At 44.0% G+C, this 16720-nt stretch overlaps 1 protein-coding gene across 1 annotated transcript in view; it reads left to right on the top strand.

The window, feature by feature from the left end:
• The window catches only part of VOPP1 (VOPP1 WW domain binding protein), an 89581-nt gene that overhangs the window by 27425 nt on the left and 45436 nt on the right, over nucleotides 1-16720 (top strand). The window contains exon 2 of the mRNA XM_039243014.1: nucleotides 1833-1891. Coding sequence (XP_039098945.1) covers nucleotides 1833-1891 — 59 coding nt within the window. The remainder of the gene's footprint in view (nucleotides 1-1832; nucleotides 1892-16720) is intronic.

The following is a 16720-nucleotide window of genomic DNA, read 5'->3' as shown; positions in this document are numbered from 1 at the left end:
TGGCATACACACATCTGTGCGTGTCACACACCCACCACACGGGCAGAGAGAGCTCCCTTTCCCGGAGTCTGTCAGCCTGTAAGTGGCAGAGCTGGGCGCGGGATCCGAAGTCTTGGGCCACATCTCTCTCTGCCACCCCGTAGCCCTAGGACAGCAGGGGAGAGGCGAGGGTCCAGTTCTAAGCAAGTGTGCGTCTACAGTAGCGATGGAAACTAAAGAAGGAATGGTTAACATGCCACCGGGAAGAATGACCTGGGCCTCTCATGAGATAAATTGTGATTTAGGGCGGAGACCTGAAATTGCCTTCCTTGCCAGCCTTCAGCTGACTTTCATTTCTTAAACCAAACAGGAACTAACGGTGTCTAAATTAAACTCATTTTCCATTACTAAAACTGGGTCATTTTGGGCTCCCTGAGTGTGCCTGAGTGTCCTAAAGCACATTTAAACTCCCCCAGTGTCTCACGCTCCTTTCATGACCCATCTGACTTAGTCCGCGTAACACGTAATATTTGCTCTCACCTCACTCTAGAGTCGGGGTCTGTTTCTGAAACTATCTGATAGGTGTCAGGAAGGCATTGCCACACACCTGCTGGGAAAGTGCCAGGAAAGGCAGAGAGGGTGGATGGCAGCGGGGGTGGGGGGCAGAGCGGGGGTTGGGTGAGACAGCCCCTGCCTTGCCCAAAGAAAGCTTTTTTTTTCACGGCGCCTTTCCCTGTTTTCCTGCTGGTAGGTTTTCACACTGTAATATTTGGAAGATAAATTTGGATGGTACACAGGGTCCAATGAACTGGATCATGAATGTAGGAAGTTGTGAATGAAAAGAAAATGTTAGCACAAGCCAAGGAATTTTAGAAAATCTTGTTTGGGTACGTGCGAGTGTTTCTGCTTGGAGCTCTTGCTCAGCACTTGGCGCCGTCGGCTCGCTCTCACTTGTTAGGAGAGTGAGACGGTCCGTCCAGCAGGACAGCCTTGCACCTGCTCTGCCCCCATACGGTCAAGCGTCACGCTTCCTTGGAAAGCACTGGGGAGGCTCTTAGTGCCTTTCCTCACCTCCTCCCTGTTTCTCATCTCTGGGAATGAGGGCAGGGGCCAGGACCGGTGCTCGCAAGTGAATCCTGATTTACCAAGTCTGGCAGATGTGGCTCCCCACGGGAGGATCAATGATTTGAATATGGCTTTTGGAATAATCTGAAGTATAAAGACCTAGAAATGTCAAAACTGTGGAAACGACCTTTCTAAAAGTTGGGGGGAAATGGCGATAATTGTGATATTTTATTTTTAGCACATTTTAGATATTTGGAGTATTGCACTATGTGAATTTTTAAGTTTTATTAAGTTTATTTGTTGGTTTTGAGAGAGACAGACCATGGAAGTAGAGGAGGGGCAGAGAGAGAGGGAGAGAATCCCAAGCAGCCTGATGTGGGGCTTGAAAACACAAAGCCGCAAGATCATGACCTGAACCAAAACCGAGAATCAGGCATTTGACTGACTGAGCCACCCAGGTGCCCCCGTACTATGTGAAGTTTTAAAAATGGATTGTCTTTACCTTTTTAATGAATTGGTCATGCCCATGTATGTAGGGAAATAAAAAGCTAGAAAAATTACAGGCAAATAGGTGTTTTCCTATGTTTTCTTCCCTTTTAAAAAATTTACAGAAATAAAAAGTCATCGTGGAGGGTGGGTCTCCCTCTGGCCCATTGCCTCCCCCCAGCCCTCTGCTTTCCACACTTCAAGGTGTGTCACCTCATCTTCCCTGGTGTCTTCTGTCAGATCTGCTTCACACTATGCAGATGGCTTTCCACTGATAAAGATTTTCTTCCTTCTATTTTCAGTGCACAGAGGCCAAAAAACATTGCTGGTATTTTGAAGGGCTCTATCCAACATATTATATGTAAGTATTTGCATTTTTTTCTGTTGGTTTGATCTTGTGGCTCATCTTTCTCTGGCAGTTATTTCTTTAATGGGTAACAGGACTGGCTATGGGATGGAGGACGCTCGGTCCGGGGAGGCCTTCAACCCTGGTTTCACCTGCCTCTGCTCACGATGGTGCAGGTGACTTCCCAAAAGTCACTGGGCCTGCTCTGACCACTTACCTTGAAGGCAGCGGGAAATACCAGGTGCTTTGCTCTGTGATGCACGTGGGCTCATACACCGTTGGACAGGAGGGGCAAGGTATCTGAGCAGGGCCAGAGTCGTGCTGCCTTAGACAAACTTTCCGAGATAAAGGGAGCAGTGGCAGTAGAATTTTGAACTTGAGCCAGATAGGAAAAAGCCCTCAGCTCAGCGGCTGGGACTGTGTGTGTGTGTGCGTGTGTGCGTGCGTGCCTGCCTTTGTTGACAGTGATTACAAAGATCACCTGGCCCGCCCCGCCCCCCCCCCCCCATGGGTACAGTCAGCTTTCATGGCTCTTGGCTCCGAACACAATATGCTTCTACGTGGGCCCTGGGCACCGGCCGGTGTTACTCTAATTACAGCAGTGTTGCATTGCACCCTTGTTTTATGGGTTTTTTAAATATCTGCTGATTTAGCCTCGGACTATGCTGAACTACCTGCCTACGTGGTCAGATTAACTCTGGAGATTATCAGTTATTATTTTTATTGTATTTTGCAGTTCCATAGGTTTTGAGAGGAATGCCCTCCAAAGCAGTCTTTTCCCCAAACTCTGTTATTTTTGGTATTGAATTTTGTAAAACAAGAAAATTTTCAGTAACATATATAATCACGTTATAGCAGAAACCCTAGATATTTTAGCGTATAGGGAGATTGGAGAGGAAATAATAATACTAACCAAGAGTGTTATTTCTTAATTGGCCAATATGTACATGTTTATTACCTGCCATTCTTGGGGGAGTTTTTGATCTTAAAGAGACAAATACAGGAGGAGGCAGGTTGCCTACCTGTGACTGGGGACACGTGGACAAGCAGGAGCCCTCAGTGCCCTGCAGGGACCCTGGCAGAGTGCCTCTGCAGTGGCGAAAATGACAAAGGCCGCTTGGAAAAATAAAGCAGCAGCATAAGGGCTTTAATTACAGAGCTGTCAGCTTGAAGGAAAATGGTTATGAGAGAGCATGGAGGTAAAATATTTAGGTTCTTAGAACAGTGGATATTCCTTGGGAAGCCTAGTTCCTTGATGCAAGAAATGGGGCATGTCTTCCTGTGCGTTCTTCTCTGAAAACAAATCTTTCTCACGTCATTCTGTGGATCAGCTGATGAACCATTTCTTGGTTTTTTAGAGGTTGAGAGTTGGAGGTCATTGCTGTTCTTGCCTTTACTTGTTTGTCTGTTCCTTTATTCATTTCCTTATTCACTCTGTATTTGGAAAGTGTTTTTGTATTGACAGAGAAGACAGAGACAAGCCTTGTTCTTGCCTTTAGTATGGTTGGTCTGCTGGTTTAGATTCCTCTCACCTGTCTTTAACCACGGTGAAGGGGAAGGTTCTAAAATTAGAAAGTAAAGCCACTCAATTATTAGAGTACTGAAGCCCAATATAAAAAAATAGTAATAGTAACATTGAGAATTTACTATAGCCTAGACATTGTCCTCTGCCCTTTACATAAATTAATGTCATTTTATCCCACAGCCACTTGAGAACTCCAGCCATACACACTAGTCTTGCCTCTGAGCTCTCTGTTGCCACTGCCTTCGTGTGAATCCATACCTGCATTAATGGTCTTCTGAACCATTGCATATACTTTTTCTTTTATCCAGCATCATTGAGATGAAATTGACATATAACCAGTGTATAAACTTAAGGCGTACAACGTCGTGATTTGATATACTTACATATTATGAATGATTCCCACCGTAGCTTTAGTAAACACCTCCATTATATCTCACAATTGTTATTTCTTTTTTGTGGTGGGAACACTTAAATTGACTCTCTTAGCAACTTGCAAATATATAATATAGTATTGTTAACTGTAATCACCATGCTGTACATGACATCCTCAGAATTTATTCATGTTATAACTGGAAATTTTTACTCTTGGACCCATATCTCCTCATTTCCCCAACCCCCAGACTCTGGCAACCACCATTCTACTCTCTTTCTATGAATGTGCCTTTTTTTTGATTCCACAAGTAAGTGAGATCATATACTGTTTGTCTTTCTCTGACTTATTTCACTTCCCATAGTGCCCTCAAGGTACATCCATGCTGTTGGAAATGGCAGAATTTCCCTCTTTCTTGGGGTTGAGCAGTATTTCATTTTATGTCTACACTGCATCTTTATGTATTCATCTGTTGATGGACACTTAGGTTGCTTCCATATCTTAGCTGTTATGAATTATGCTGCAGTGAACATGGGAGTGCAGATATCTCTTCAAGATCCTCTTTTCATTTCCTTTGCATATTTAACCAGAAGTGGGATTACTGGATCATGTGTTGTGATTTTATTTTTAATTTTCTGAGGATTCTCCATACTGTTTCCCATAATAACGTCCCGATTTCCAATCCCAGCAATGCACAGGGTTCTATATCCTCACTGATACTGGTTATCTCTTATTTTGATGATAGCCATTTTAACAGGTGTGAGGGGATACCTGTGTGTGGATTTGATTTACATTTCCTTGATGATGAGTAATGTTGAGTACCTTTTCATGTACTTGTTGGCTTCTTTGGGAAATCTATTCACTTCTTCTGCCCATTTTCATTTATTTTATTTATTTAAAACAATTTTAATGTTTATTTTTGAGAGCGAGAGAGACACAGCATGAACAGGGGAGGGGCAGAGAGAGAGAGGAGGACACAGAATCCAAAGCAGGCTCCAGGCTCCAAGCGGTCGCACAGAGCCCGATGCGGGGCTCATGACAGGAACCACGAGGTCATGACCTGAGTGGAAGTAGGACGCTTAACCATCTGAGCCAGCCAGACACTCCTACCCATTTTTAATTGGATTATTATTATTATTGTTGTTTTCCCTTATTGAGTTGTACGTGTTCCTTGTATATTGTGGATATTAATCCCTCATCTGACATTTACACATATTTTCTCCCATCCCATAGGATGATTTTATTTTGTTGATTGTTTCTTTTTCTGTGTAGTAGCTTTTTAGTTTCATGCAACATAGAGCCCTTTTACTGATGTTTGCTTTGGTTGTTTGTGCTTCTGGTGCCACATCCAGAAAATTATTGTCAAGACCAATGTCAAGGAGATTCTTCCCTATATTTTCCTCTACGATTTTTAGCGTATCAGGTGTTATAAGCGTTTGACCCATTCCAAGTTAATTTTTGTAGGTGGTGTGAGACAGAGCTCCAGTTATATTGTCTTGTGTGCATTTTTCCAGTTTTCCCAGCACCAATTGTTGAAGAAACCGTTCTTTCCCCATTGAGTGTTGGCTTCCTGGTCAACTATTCAGTGACGCTATATGGGAGGGCTTACGTCTGGGATCTCTGTTCTGTTCTGCTGGCCAATGTGTGTACTTTCATGCTCATACCATACTGTTTTCAGTACTCTATGGTATAGTTTGAAATCAGGAAGTGTGATACATCTAGCTTTGTTCTTTCTCAGGACAGCTTTGGCTATTCCCAGTCTCTTGTTCCATGTAAATTTTAGGATTGTTTTTTTCTATTTCTGGGGAAAATGCCCTGGAAATTTGATAGGGATTGCACTGAATACGTAGATAGATTTCTTTCTTTCTTTTTTTTTTTTTTAAATATTTTTTATTTATTTCTAGGGGGGAGAGAGAGAAAGACAGCATGAGCAGGGGAGGGTCAGAGAGAAAGGAAGACACAGACTGAAACAGGCTCCAGGCTCTGAGCTGGCAGTGAGCACAGAGCCCGACGCGAGGCTCGAACCCACGAACTGCGAGATCATGACCTAAGCGAAAGTCGGACGCTTAACCGACTAAGCCACCCAGGCACCCCAGAATACGTAGATAGATTTCTAATGAATCTTCTTTCATTCTCTTCTCTCCTCAAGTTCTCACTTCTTCCTGAATTACTGAGATTGTCTTGTCACTTCCCTGCTTAAAAACATCAGGAACAAAGTCCAGATTCTTAGCCACCTTTAAACAGTAGCTTCCCAAGGTACTTACCTAGTTTTATCTTCTTTATTAAGGGTCCCGTGAGGGCAAGCACCAGGACTTTTGAATATTTGAACTGCCGTGCCCACGATAGTGCCTGGCACACAGCGGACACCCCCAAATGTTGAGTGGGTGCGTTTCCTTCCATTCCTCACTGGAGGACCTACACTGGCAAGCTCTTCCCTGGCTGGAAAGCCTTCCTTCAGAATTCCATCCTTCTTCCTCATTTTGGTCCTTATATAAAATCTTTGATAGTCTTCACACAGTCTTGTGTGCCCTGTGAGTGCTCCCAGGACGGGCCATAACGCGTATGTTTATTAAACGCCACCGCTTGCCATGGTGCGTGGCACTGGATGTTAGCGTTCGTCTTTGCACAGTTCATTTCCTCCCGGTTGATCCTCCCTGTTTTTATTTCCCATGTTCTGGCACCTTGTCCTTAATCAGAGACTTTAAGTGCTCCAGGGTCCAGAAGATCAGAGTGCAAATATTTGCTCTATAACCCTCTTTAAAACTGAGGTGAAATTCACATAACAAAATTAACCGTTTTGAAGTGAACACTTCAGCAGTGTATAGTATATTCACAGCATTGTGAAGTCGCTGCCTTTATCCAGATCCACACATTACAGTCACTGCACTATTATTTGCTAGCCCTTTGACCTTCCCAGTTAGCTTCTTCTTGACATGTGGACGTGAGAGTTGCCCTGGCTGTAAAGCTTGGGGCCTGTGTATGGTCAGCACTGAAATCGTATACAAATATATACACGCCCAGGGCCAGCTCACATCCCCTCTGTGTATGTACACAAGGTTGGTTCTTCTACAAACTGAGCTTGCCACTTTACTGCACCAGCAAGGTGTTTAACACGTGTGAGATCTTCTCCCTACTTTCTGTCAAGTTGGGGTAAGGACACATTTTTATCCAAGAGGAATGAGGAGAAGTGGCTTGGATGTATTCTACTCCATCCAATCTTATGCTGCTTAAGGATGGATTTGCTACAGGCCGGATGCTATCACAGAAAGATCACAACCCCAACTAGAAGCACTCGGGCCTGTGGAAGACCTGGGGAGCACAGTGTTCCCCAAAGCCAGCTCCATCGTGCTGTCCATGGTGTTGGCACAGACGGTGGTGCAGGTCAAGGTGACTTATGTCCAGCTTGAGCTCGCCTTCACAGGGAGCCTGCATGTCAAGATCTAACATCTAGGCTGTGCCGTGTGGTCTCTCCTCTGGATACCCAGCCCTGCCTCGTTTAGTGTGCAAGGTACGGCTCGAGGGGCTGGGATGGCTGCGCCTCGTTCTTTCAGTCCACAGACACTTGTGGAGCGTCTGCCGGCCTGTCTGCAGCTGGGATACGGTGGTGGCGGGCCAGGAAGGAGCTGGGGGCCAGGGAGCCACAGCGTAATCGCTTGTGACTGAGCGGTTCTTCTTGAAGCACCTTTAACATTAAGTCTACAACCTGTAAGTTGTAACAGATCTCATTTAAAAAATACATTCCTGGTATTGCCTATCTTTCATTTCTTCTGGGTAAAGTGCTTTATATGAAATTCTTCCGAGTACACAATTCCTTGTAGATATGGACACTCAAGATGGTGTCCTCTTATTCTGTGACTGGATTCTTCCCCCTGCAGAAAATACATTCCAAACAACACCTCTATTTTGTGCTTATAATTTGTCACGGACTGCATGAGGGAGGGGACATCTAGTTTGTGAACTTGTTTTAGAGCTGTCACTCTTGTATTGGAAATCTGATTTCGTTTGTCTCACCGGAAATCCTATATGGCATGCCTACGTTCCCTGCTTCCCTGTGTGTTCCTGAATTTTATTCCAGCATTACCGCTGATTTTTTAAGATAATTAGGTGTCCACTGTACCTACCTAGACTCACATCTTTCTCTTTCTACCTCTCCTGTCAGTCAGTTTCTTAATTTTTTTCACTTGTGTTTTTCTTAACCCCTGTTGAGCTGGAAGTCTGCGTACATATACGTACAAACAAAACATTCTCCTTGTTTTTGAAGAAAAAGTCCCTTTGAAATCCAAACAGAAAGCCACACATTTCAAGCTTCCTATGGTTTTTTTCTTTCCCACTGCCCTCCACTCTGCCACCTTTCTTTCTTGTCTACAGGCTGCCCTTTCCAAAGCCTTCCATTAAAATTTCCCTTTTTTTCCTACTTTGGTTGAGGCCTTCCTTGTAGCCCCTCCTAGCAACAGTATGATTTAAAAATAGCCAGGTGGTCACGTGGCCTCACCAAATCTACTTCCTTTGCTTTCAGTCTCCACTTGAATTGTTCTTCTGTCAGGGGCTTGCTCAGTCAACCCCCTTTGTCTACACAGCGTAGAATACCACATCAGCTGCAGGAGACACAAGATGGGAAGATAAAGGAAGGACCTTGCGATGGAGCACGTCCTGGGGCAGAGGCACGTGTGGGGCGCACACATCCAAAGGAGCACTCCCTTCTCCCCTGTTTGTTTAGACTCCAGAAAGTACTGCAGTCAGAGGTGGCATTTGTCCCTGAGGGGTATAAATGCAGTGTCACATCCTGGCTCACTTTGATGCCCAGGGAGCGGCAGGAAGCGCTGAGTTCCTTGTCAGGTGCCTGGGAGCCGCTGTCCTGTCTCGGGTAGTGCACCCCGTACCCCTGAGTGTGCGGAAGGACAGGGATGCAACCCACGAGGGCTAGTTCTGCGCCTTCCTGTTCTCTCCGGCTGAGCAACCCGGCCGATCACTTGGCCCTGGGCTGCCTTTCTCCCATTAGAACGTAGATGTAGTAATGGTGACTACCACATTTGGTTGCAGCGAGGCTTGATACTGCTGTGCATGTTCACGATGTGTGTGTCATCACTGATACGTCCAGTTGCATTATGGCTTAGGGAGCGTCAGGGGTCTGTGTCCATAGATGACCAGATGGGACCCCTGACTTCATATGCAAGGACTGCTGCCCTGAGAGACAGGAGGACCGGATGAGCCAGTCCCACTGTGGGGCATGCTCTTGGTGACTCTTGGAAGGGCCCTTCCCAGCCTGGCTCCCATATCCAGAGGCTGGCACAGCATGCCCTTGGTGCTGGACTGGGTAGCACCATGGCCATAACCAACCCCTTCCTGGACAGTAGGGGAGGGGAGGAGCTCACAGATCAGGAGCAGTGTCTCTCATGTGTACGAGCTCTTTCTGCTGAGATCTGCAGCCTGAGGCTTGTCCCCGAGGCTTACTCGTCCACAGCTGCCACCCATGGACGGACGTGCATCTTCAAGAGCAGAGGTGGGAGATGGCTTGGAAGGCGGAAATAAGTGCAACATGTTCTGTGGGCACGTAGATGGGCAGGTTTCCAAGGGTGGGGCCGGGGACATCCGGGCCTTCTCCAGAGTTGACGGTGGTGCATGAGGCTCGCCTGGAAGGCCGGCAGGACCTCACAGCCCCATGGTACAGTCACTGTACTGTGGTCACCATGATCCACCCAGGTTTCCATGTCTCCTTCAGACCAGGACAGAGGAGAGTATGTGCAGCTGACACAGGGTCCTCCACAATGTCAGATTACAATACAAACACTAAAAACAATACTGACATGTACTGAGTACTTCCTACGTGCAGTGCCCTTTCGGAGCCTGTTATATGTGTGCTCGCCTCCAGACAGCTTTCGGTAGTGGCCTCTCTTCCTTTACTCTCTGTTTCAGCTGAGGACTGGTCCTCTGGTACCATGTTCCATCATCAGACTTAACTGTTGCCAAAGTCAAACATTCATTGTCTCCTTCCTCCCTAGACTGGGAGTCTTGCTGATTTGCATATCTCTGTGCTAACGCAGGGCTGGCACAGAAGGTGTTCGGGACACCTTTAGTAACTGAAACAAATGGTGGCCTGCAGGGGGTCGGAGAAAGCAAGGGGGAGTCACTGTCAATCTTGGGTGATGGAAAATGCTTTAGGGACTGGAAGTCAGAACCTTCTGTAGTCCTACTCTGCCCGTTAGGTTGCAGTGTGATCGTGGGCAAATCTGACCTTTCTGGGCCCCAGTTTCCTATGCTCGGTAATCTCCAAGGTCTCATCCTGCTTATTCTGTGACCCCCTGTGGCTGTCTGTGCAAAACAGTTGACAGCACAGAGAATAAAAGGTGAATGACCGAGCAGGCTTATGTACTGTAGCAGAAACAGCGTACCAATGTGGGATGGATGTCAGCTCAGTAAGGGTCCACCCTTCCTGCCAAATACGAAACAATCACCTAATATTTTTTTTCAAAGCAATGAGCCATCTTTCTTCTGCAGATCTTAGTGTTGACACAACAGTAGGAAAAGGAGGTGAATCACGCAGCCAGCCTGTGGGCTGGATCTAGGCATCTGTGACCACTCACTGCTTGAGATTCTGAGGTTCCTAAGACCTCTTCCTAGGAGGTGCTGAGCTGGAGCTTTGCGACAGTGATGTGCGAGAATGTTTTCATGTGATTTTAAACAGGCCAGAGGAAGCTGGTGCATATTTCCTGTTCTTTGTGAATGGAAATGAATCTAGTAATTCCTTCCAGAACACTGAGGGTAGTAGGTTGGAAGTGAGTTGGGTCTTCTTACTAGACAACAATGATTTTGAGGCAAGATCACCTACGGACGTCCTGGAGAGCTGGCAGGTGGGAAGGGTTTGACCCAAAGATGGTCCTTGATTCATATGTATTTTCTTAGAATACTGAGAAAACCTTAAGACCACACCCCCCCAGTTTTACAAACGAAATAACTAGCAACAGGAGAGGTTAAGCCATTCACCTGGGCTTGTAGCTCCTTCAGGGGGTGTTTGCATTCTGGTCACATCTGTGGCCTCCACATTCCTTTTACTCACTTATTCTTTTTTAATTAAATTTATTTATTTATTCTGAGAGTGAGTGGGGGAGGGGCAGAGAGACAGAGGGAGAGAGAATCCTAAGCAGGCTCCACACCAGTTGGGCTCAGGAGCCTCAAGATGATGGCCTGAGCCGAAACCAAGAGCCAGATGCTTAACTGGCTGAGCCATCCAGGTGCCCCTTACTCACTTATTTCAGTTTTGGGTTCAGATCCAAGTACCACTGAAGGAGAGAATGTGGGGAAATTTCTCGGAAGTCAGCTCCACTGGCACTCAAGGCAGTCCACACCACCCCTGACTCAGGAGAGAATGAAAGGGATGTTAAGTGTTTTGGTCAAATACAAAAAACAGGACACATGAAAGAATTAATGAGTACATCATCAGGGTCGTGCATGAGTTCCTCTAACATGTATTGAGTACCTACTATTTCCAGACCATGACCGAGGGGTTGGGGGGCCAGTGGGAGGGGCACGGGACGTAAAGAGGAGGGGGCCAGGACCTGCTGTCCCGGAATTCACGGCCCATGGCTTGTCCAGCTCAGCATGTGCCCAGCCCTGGGCAGCACTGGGTAGAGGCCATGCCTTCCAGTACTGCTCTTCCCTTGTGCCCAGGCCATTTTCAGGCCCTGTTCCCAAGTGTCCCACTGGAGTGTTGAAACTTCTTTTAAAGTTCTCACATTACCCTGATTTATTGTGTCTCTAGGTTCACTGCTCTGCTGTCAGTAATTGACGGTGTGAGTGGATGAAATGTTAGGTGCAGATGTCAGGTCAGTATCCTAGAAACATGATGTGGAGGGGCCAGAACCAGACCAGGCAGGGCCACCTTACCTGCCTGCTGGACATGGCGGTGCCAAGATCAGTCCCAGGGGCACTGAGACACAAGGCCACCTGCGATCACTATCAGATCACTACCAGGCGAGTGTGCACCACCCGCCTGATCACGTTGTCACACCCTGAGCCTGAGGGAGACTTTCCTGTCTGTGAGGTCGGCTGGACTCCCTGTGCCCCGCTTGCCTCCCCGCAGCGCCGGGAACGTGAGGGGTGTGCAGAGTGGAAAGAAGTGTGGGGGGAGGGGCAGGGCGCCCCGTGCAGCCCTCTCCCTGCCCCTTGCTGTTCTGCCACGGCGAGGCAGCTGCGCACAGCCTCTGCTGAGCAGCCGTGGGAGGCGGAGGTGTCCGGTCTAGCCTGGGGACAGATACTCTAGAGAAGAGTTTTCCTTCATCCTCAGTTCTTATTTTTGGGCTCCGCAAGGAAGATTCTTGGTGGAAGTTGGCATTTTCTTGTCCTCAGAACAGGGAGAAAGATTTCCCTGATTATCCACCCTTCCGATCTCTAGACTTGCTGTGGTCTAACTGTTTGTGTCCCCCCAAATGCATATGTTGAATTCTAACCCCCCAAGGTGATGGTATTAGGAAGTAAGGCTTTTGGGAGGTGGAGCCCTCATGAATGGTTTTAGGAAAGAGGCTCTGAAGAGATCCCTTGTTCCTTCCACCATGTGAGGGAAGACACAGCAAGGAGGCATCAGCTATGAACCAGAACGAGGGCCCTCACGAGAACATGATCGTGATCATTGATCTTGGACTTCCCAGTCTCCAGAACTGTGAGAATTAAATTTATGTTGTTTATTAGCCTCCTAATTAGTGGTACGTTGTTATAGCAGCCCAATGAACTAAGACAACCCTAAAATGTCATGTGTCTGTATGTATTGGGTAACTTGATTCTTGAGTTTACATATTGTATACAGTCCTCTCAGTCAGTGTACAAAACAACCTCATTATTTTTTTTATAAGTAAAAGTATTCCTTGGGGAGGTACCATAACCCACACATTTCCCTTTAACCATTGTACATTCAGATAGCATCCATTCTGTTTTGTTTTTACTACTCAAGGTCCAAAATCCATCTCTAATTTTCTGAAATATAACACAGTATTCACTCAACCACCTGAGCCACTGAGGAGCCCCTCATAAATAAATTTTTTATTGAGGTATACTTGACATGCAATGTTACATTAGTTGTAGGTATACAAAATAGTGATGTGACGACTCTAGATATTATGCTGTGCTCACCCCAAGTGTAGCTACTATCTGTCATCATATAATACTATTATAGTACCATTGACTAGAGTCCCTGGACTGTGCCTCTCATCTCTGTGACGTATTCATTGTATAACTGGAATCCTGTATCTCCTACTCCCCTTCACCCATTTCTCCCATCCCATATCCCTCTTCCCTCTGGCAACCATCAGTTTGTTCTCTGGCTTTATGAGTCTGATTCAGCTGTTTGGTTTTTTGTTTATTTATTTGTTTTGTTTTTTAGATTCTACCTATGAGTGAAATCACATGGCATTTGTCTTCCTCTGACTTATTTCACTTGGCATAATATCCTCTAGGTCCTTCCAAATTGTCAGCAAGATCTCATCCTTTATTCTTACGTCTCAGTAATATTCCATCATATAGGGGAACCTGGGTGGCTCAGTCATGAAGCTTCCAGCTCTTGATTTTGGCTCAGGTCATGATCTCCTAGTTCAGGAGTTTGAGCCCTCTTGGGCTCTGCACCAGTTGTGTCAGGTGATACCTCATTGTGGTTTTGATTTGTATTTCCCGGATGATGAGTGATGTTGAGCATCTTTTTATGTGTCTGCTGGCCATTTGTAAGTCTTCTGTGGAAAAATGTCTGTTCATTTCCTCTGCCCATTTTATAGTTGGCTTATTTGGTTTTTGTATGTTGTCTAAGTTCTTTATATATTTTGTATATATACAAACGACCCTGTGATCATATATATCCCATGACCCTGTGGTCATGACCTGAGCTGAAATCAAGAGTTGGACATTCAAATGACTGAGTGCCCCAGGCACCCCTCAATAGTTTACTTTTGCTTGTCTTTCCCTTGACGGGAAAGACCTACCTGGAAAAATGCTGCTAAGACCAGCATCAAAGACATTACTGCCCTTTTTTCTTATAGGAGTTTTATGGTTTCAGATCTCACATTTAGATCTTTAATTCATTTCGAGTTTATTTATCCGTATGGTGTAAGAAAATGTTGCAGTTTCATTATTTTGCAATGTAGCTGTCCAATTTTCCAGCACCATTAGTTGAAGACACTGTCGTTTCCCCGTGAATATTCTTGCCTCCCTGCTTGCAGATTAATTGACCATGTAAGCATGATTTTATTTCTGCATTCTAATTTTCTGTTCCATTGATCTCTGTATCTATTTTTGTGCCAGTGCTGTATTATTTTGATTATTAAAGGTTTGTAGTGTACCTGGAATTCTGGGATTGTGATATCCCAGCTTTTTCCCCCCTTAAGATTATTCTGGCTTTTTAAGAAAAAAAGTTTTTGTAATGCCTATTCATTTTTGAGAGACAGAGAGAGATAGAGCATGGGCGGGGGTGGGGCAAAGAGGGAGGGAGACACAGAATCTGAAGCAGGCTCCCAGCTCTGAACCTGGGAGCACAGAACCCCATGCGGGGCTTGAACTCATGAACTGTGAGATCATGACCTGAGTCATTGTCAGACACTTAACTGACTGAACCACCCACGTGCTCCTCTTCTGACTGTTTTTGAGTCGTATTGTGTCTTTTGTAGTTCCATACAAATTTTAAGATTATTTATTCGAGTTCTATAAGAAAAATATTGGTATTTTGGTAGGAGTTGTGTTGGATATATAGATTGCTTTGTGTAGTATGGACATTTTAACACTATTCTTCCAATCCATGAATATTCTGTCTTTCCATTCTTTTGTGTCATCCTTAATTTCTTTCATCAGTGCTTTATAGTTTTCAGAGCATAGATCTTTCACTTTTTCTTGATTAAGTTTATTCCTAGATATTTTATTCTTTTTGGCACAGTTGTAAATGGAATATTTTTCTTAATTTCTCTTTCTGCTACTTCATTATTAACATAGAGAAATACAACATATCTGTGTATTAATTTTGTATCTTTCAACCTTACTGAATTTATTTATTCTAATAGGTTTTTTTTTTTTTTGGTGGACTCATTAGAGTTTTCTATATATGTACATATAACTATCGCCGTTTGCTGAATAGTGAGTTTTACTTCTTCCTTACCAATTTGGATGCCTTTTATTTCTTTTTCCTATCTGATTGCTGTGGCTAGGACCTTTAGTACTGTGGTGAATAAAAGTGGTGGGAGTGGACATCTTTGTTTTCTTCCTTATCTTCAAGGAAAAGCTTAGTTTTTCACTATGGAGTATGAGGTTAGCAGTGAGTTTTTCATATATGGCCTTTATTATGTTGAGATTATATATGCTTCTTTGAGAGCTTTTAATCCTTCACAGATTTTGAATTTTGTCAAATGCTTTTTCTACATGTATTGAGATGATCGTATGATTTTTATCCTTCATTTTGTTAATGCGGCAGATCACATAGATTCACTTGTGAATGTTGAGTCATCCTTGCATCCCTGGAATAAATCCCACTTGATCGTGGTGAATAATCCTTTTAATGTATTATTGAGTGTGGTTTGCTCCTGTTTTGTTGAAAATTTTTACATCTATGTTCATTAGGAATATTGGCCTATAGTTTTCTTATTTTGTAGTGCCCTTGTCTCGTTTTGGTGTCAGGATAATGTTGGTCTCATAGAATATATTTGGAAGCTTTCCTTCCTCGGCTTGATGAGAAAAATTATTAACTTTCCTTTAAATGTTTCATAAAATTTACCTGTGAATCTATCTGGCCCTGGACTTTTGTTTTTTGGGAGTTTTTTTTTTTATTACCGACTCAATTTCATTCCCAGTATTGGTCTATTCAGAGTTTCTGTTTCTTAGTGATTTTGGTTTTGGAAGATTGTATGTTTCTAGGAATTTATCTATTTCTGCTAGGTTGTTCAGTATGTTGGCATGGCATAACCGGTGCATTTCTGTGGTGTCAGTTGTTACTTCTCTTCATTTCTGATTTTATTTATTTGGGTCCTCTTTTCTTTTGTTTTTCTTGATGAATCTTGCTAAGGCTTTATCAGTTTTGTTTATGTTTTCAAAGAACCAGTTTTTGGTTTCGTTGATCTTTTCTGTTCTCCTACTTCTTTTATTTGCTCTGCTCTTTATTATTTCTTTCCAACTACTGACTTTGGGTTTTGTTCTTCTTTTTCTAGCATTTTTGGATGTAAGGTTAGATTATTTGAGAATTATTTATTTGAGATTTTCCTTGTTTCTTAAGGGGAGTCCTGTATCCCTGTAAATTTCTCTCTTAGAAAGGCTTTCACCACATCTCAAACATTTTGGATCATTGTGTTTTCATTTTTATCTGTTTCCATGTATTTTTCATTTCCTTTTTTATTTCCTCAGTGACCCGTTGGTTGTTTAATAGCATGTTGTTTATTCTCCACATGTTTGTGTTTTTTCCATTACTTTTTTAATAATGGATTTCTAATTCTTATCATTGTTGTCAGAGGAAATACACTATATGATTTGAGTATTCTTCAATTTATGGAGATTTGTTTTGTTGCCTAACATGTGAGGTATCCTAGAGAATGTTCCATGTAAACAAATTTTTAAGTAATTCATTTGGTAGGAGAAATGGATTTGAACAGACAGGGTTATTCTTTTTAAAATTCCACCTAGTATGATGTGTTAAAAGATAAACTGAGGCATACTAGAATTCTTTTTAGAGTTTATTGAGTAAACATCAATTCACTTGGGCAATCCCATAATGGAAATCATTAGGAGCACTCTACAACAGGAGCTTGGGGCAAGGATTTTATAAGGAAGAAAAGCAAGGCAATTATTTAATGGGCTGTCATTTAAATGGTTGCATTATTTGGGAAACCCTAGCTGTCTGTTTGTGAGTGGTTCTTAACCTTGAGGCATTTACAGGAATTGACTCTAGCCTAGGTTTTGGTTTGCTGAAATAGGCTCTAATGCCACCTCAGTTGATAGC

The sequence above is a fragment of the Hyaena hyaena genome, unplaced genomic scaffold, assembly GCF_003009895.1.
Source record: "Hyaena hyaena isolate Hyena2069 unplaced genomic scaffold, ASM300989v1 scaffold_218, whole genome shotgun sequence".
In the NCBI taxonomy this organism is placed as follows: Eukaryota; Metazoa; Chordata; class Mammalia; order Carnivora; family Hyaenidae; genus Hyaena; species Hyaena hyaena.
Note: the sequence above shows the minus strand (reverse complement) of the source record. Positions and strands in the feature narration are given on the sequence as shown.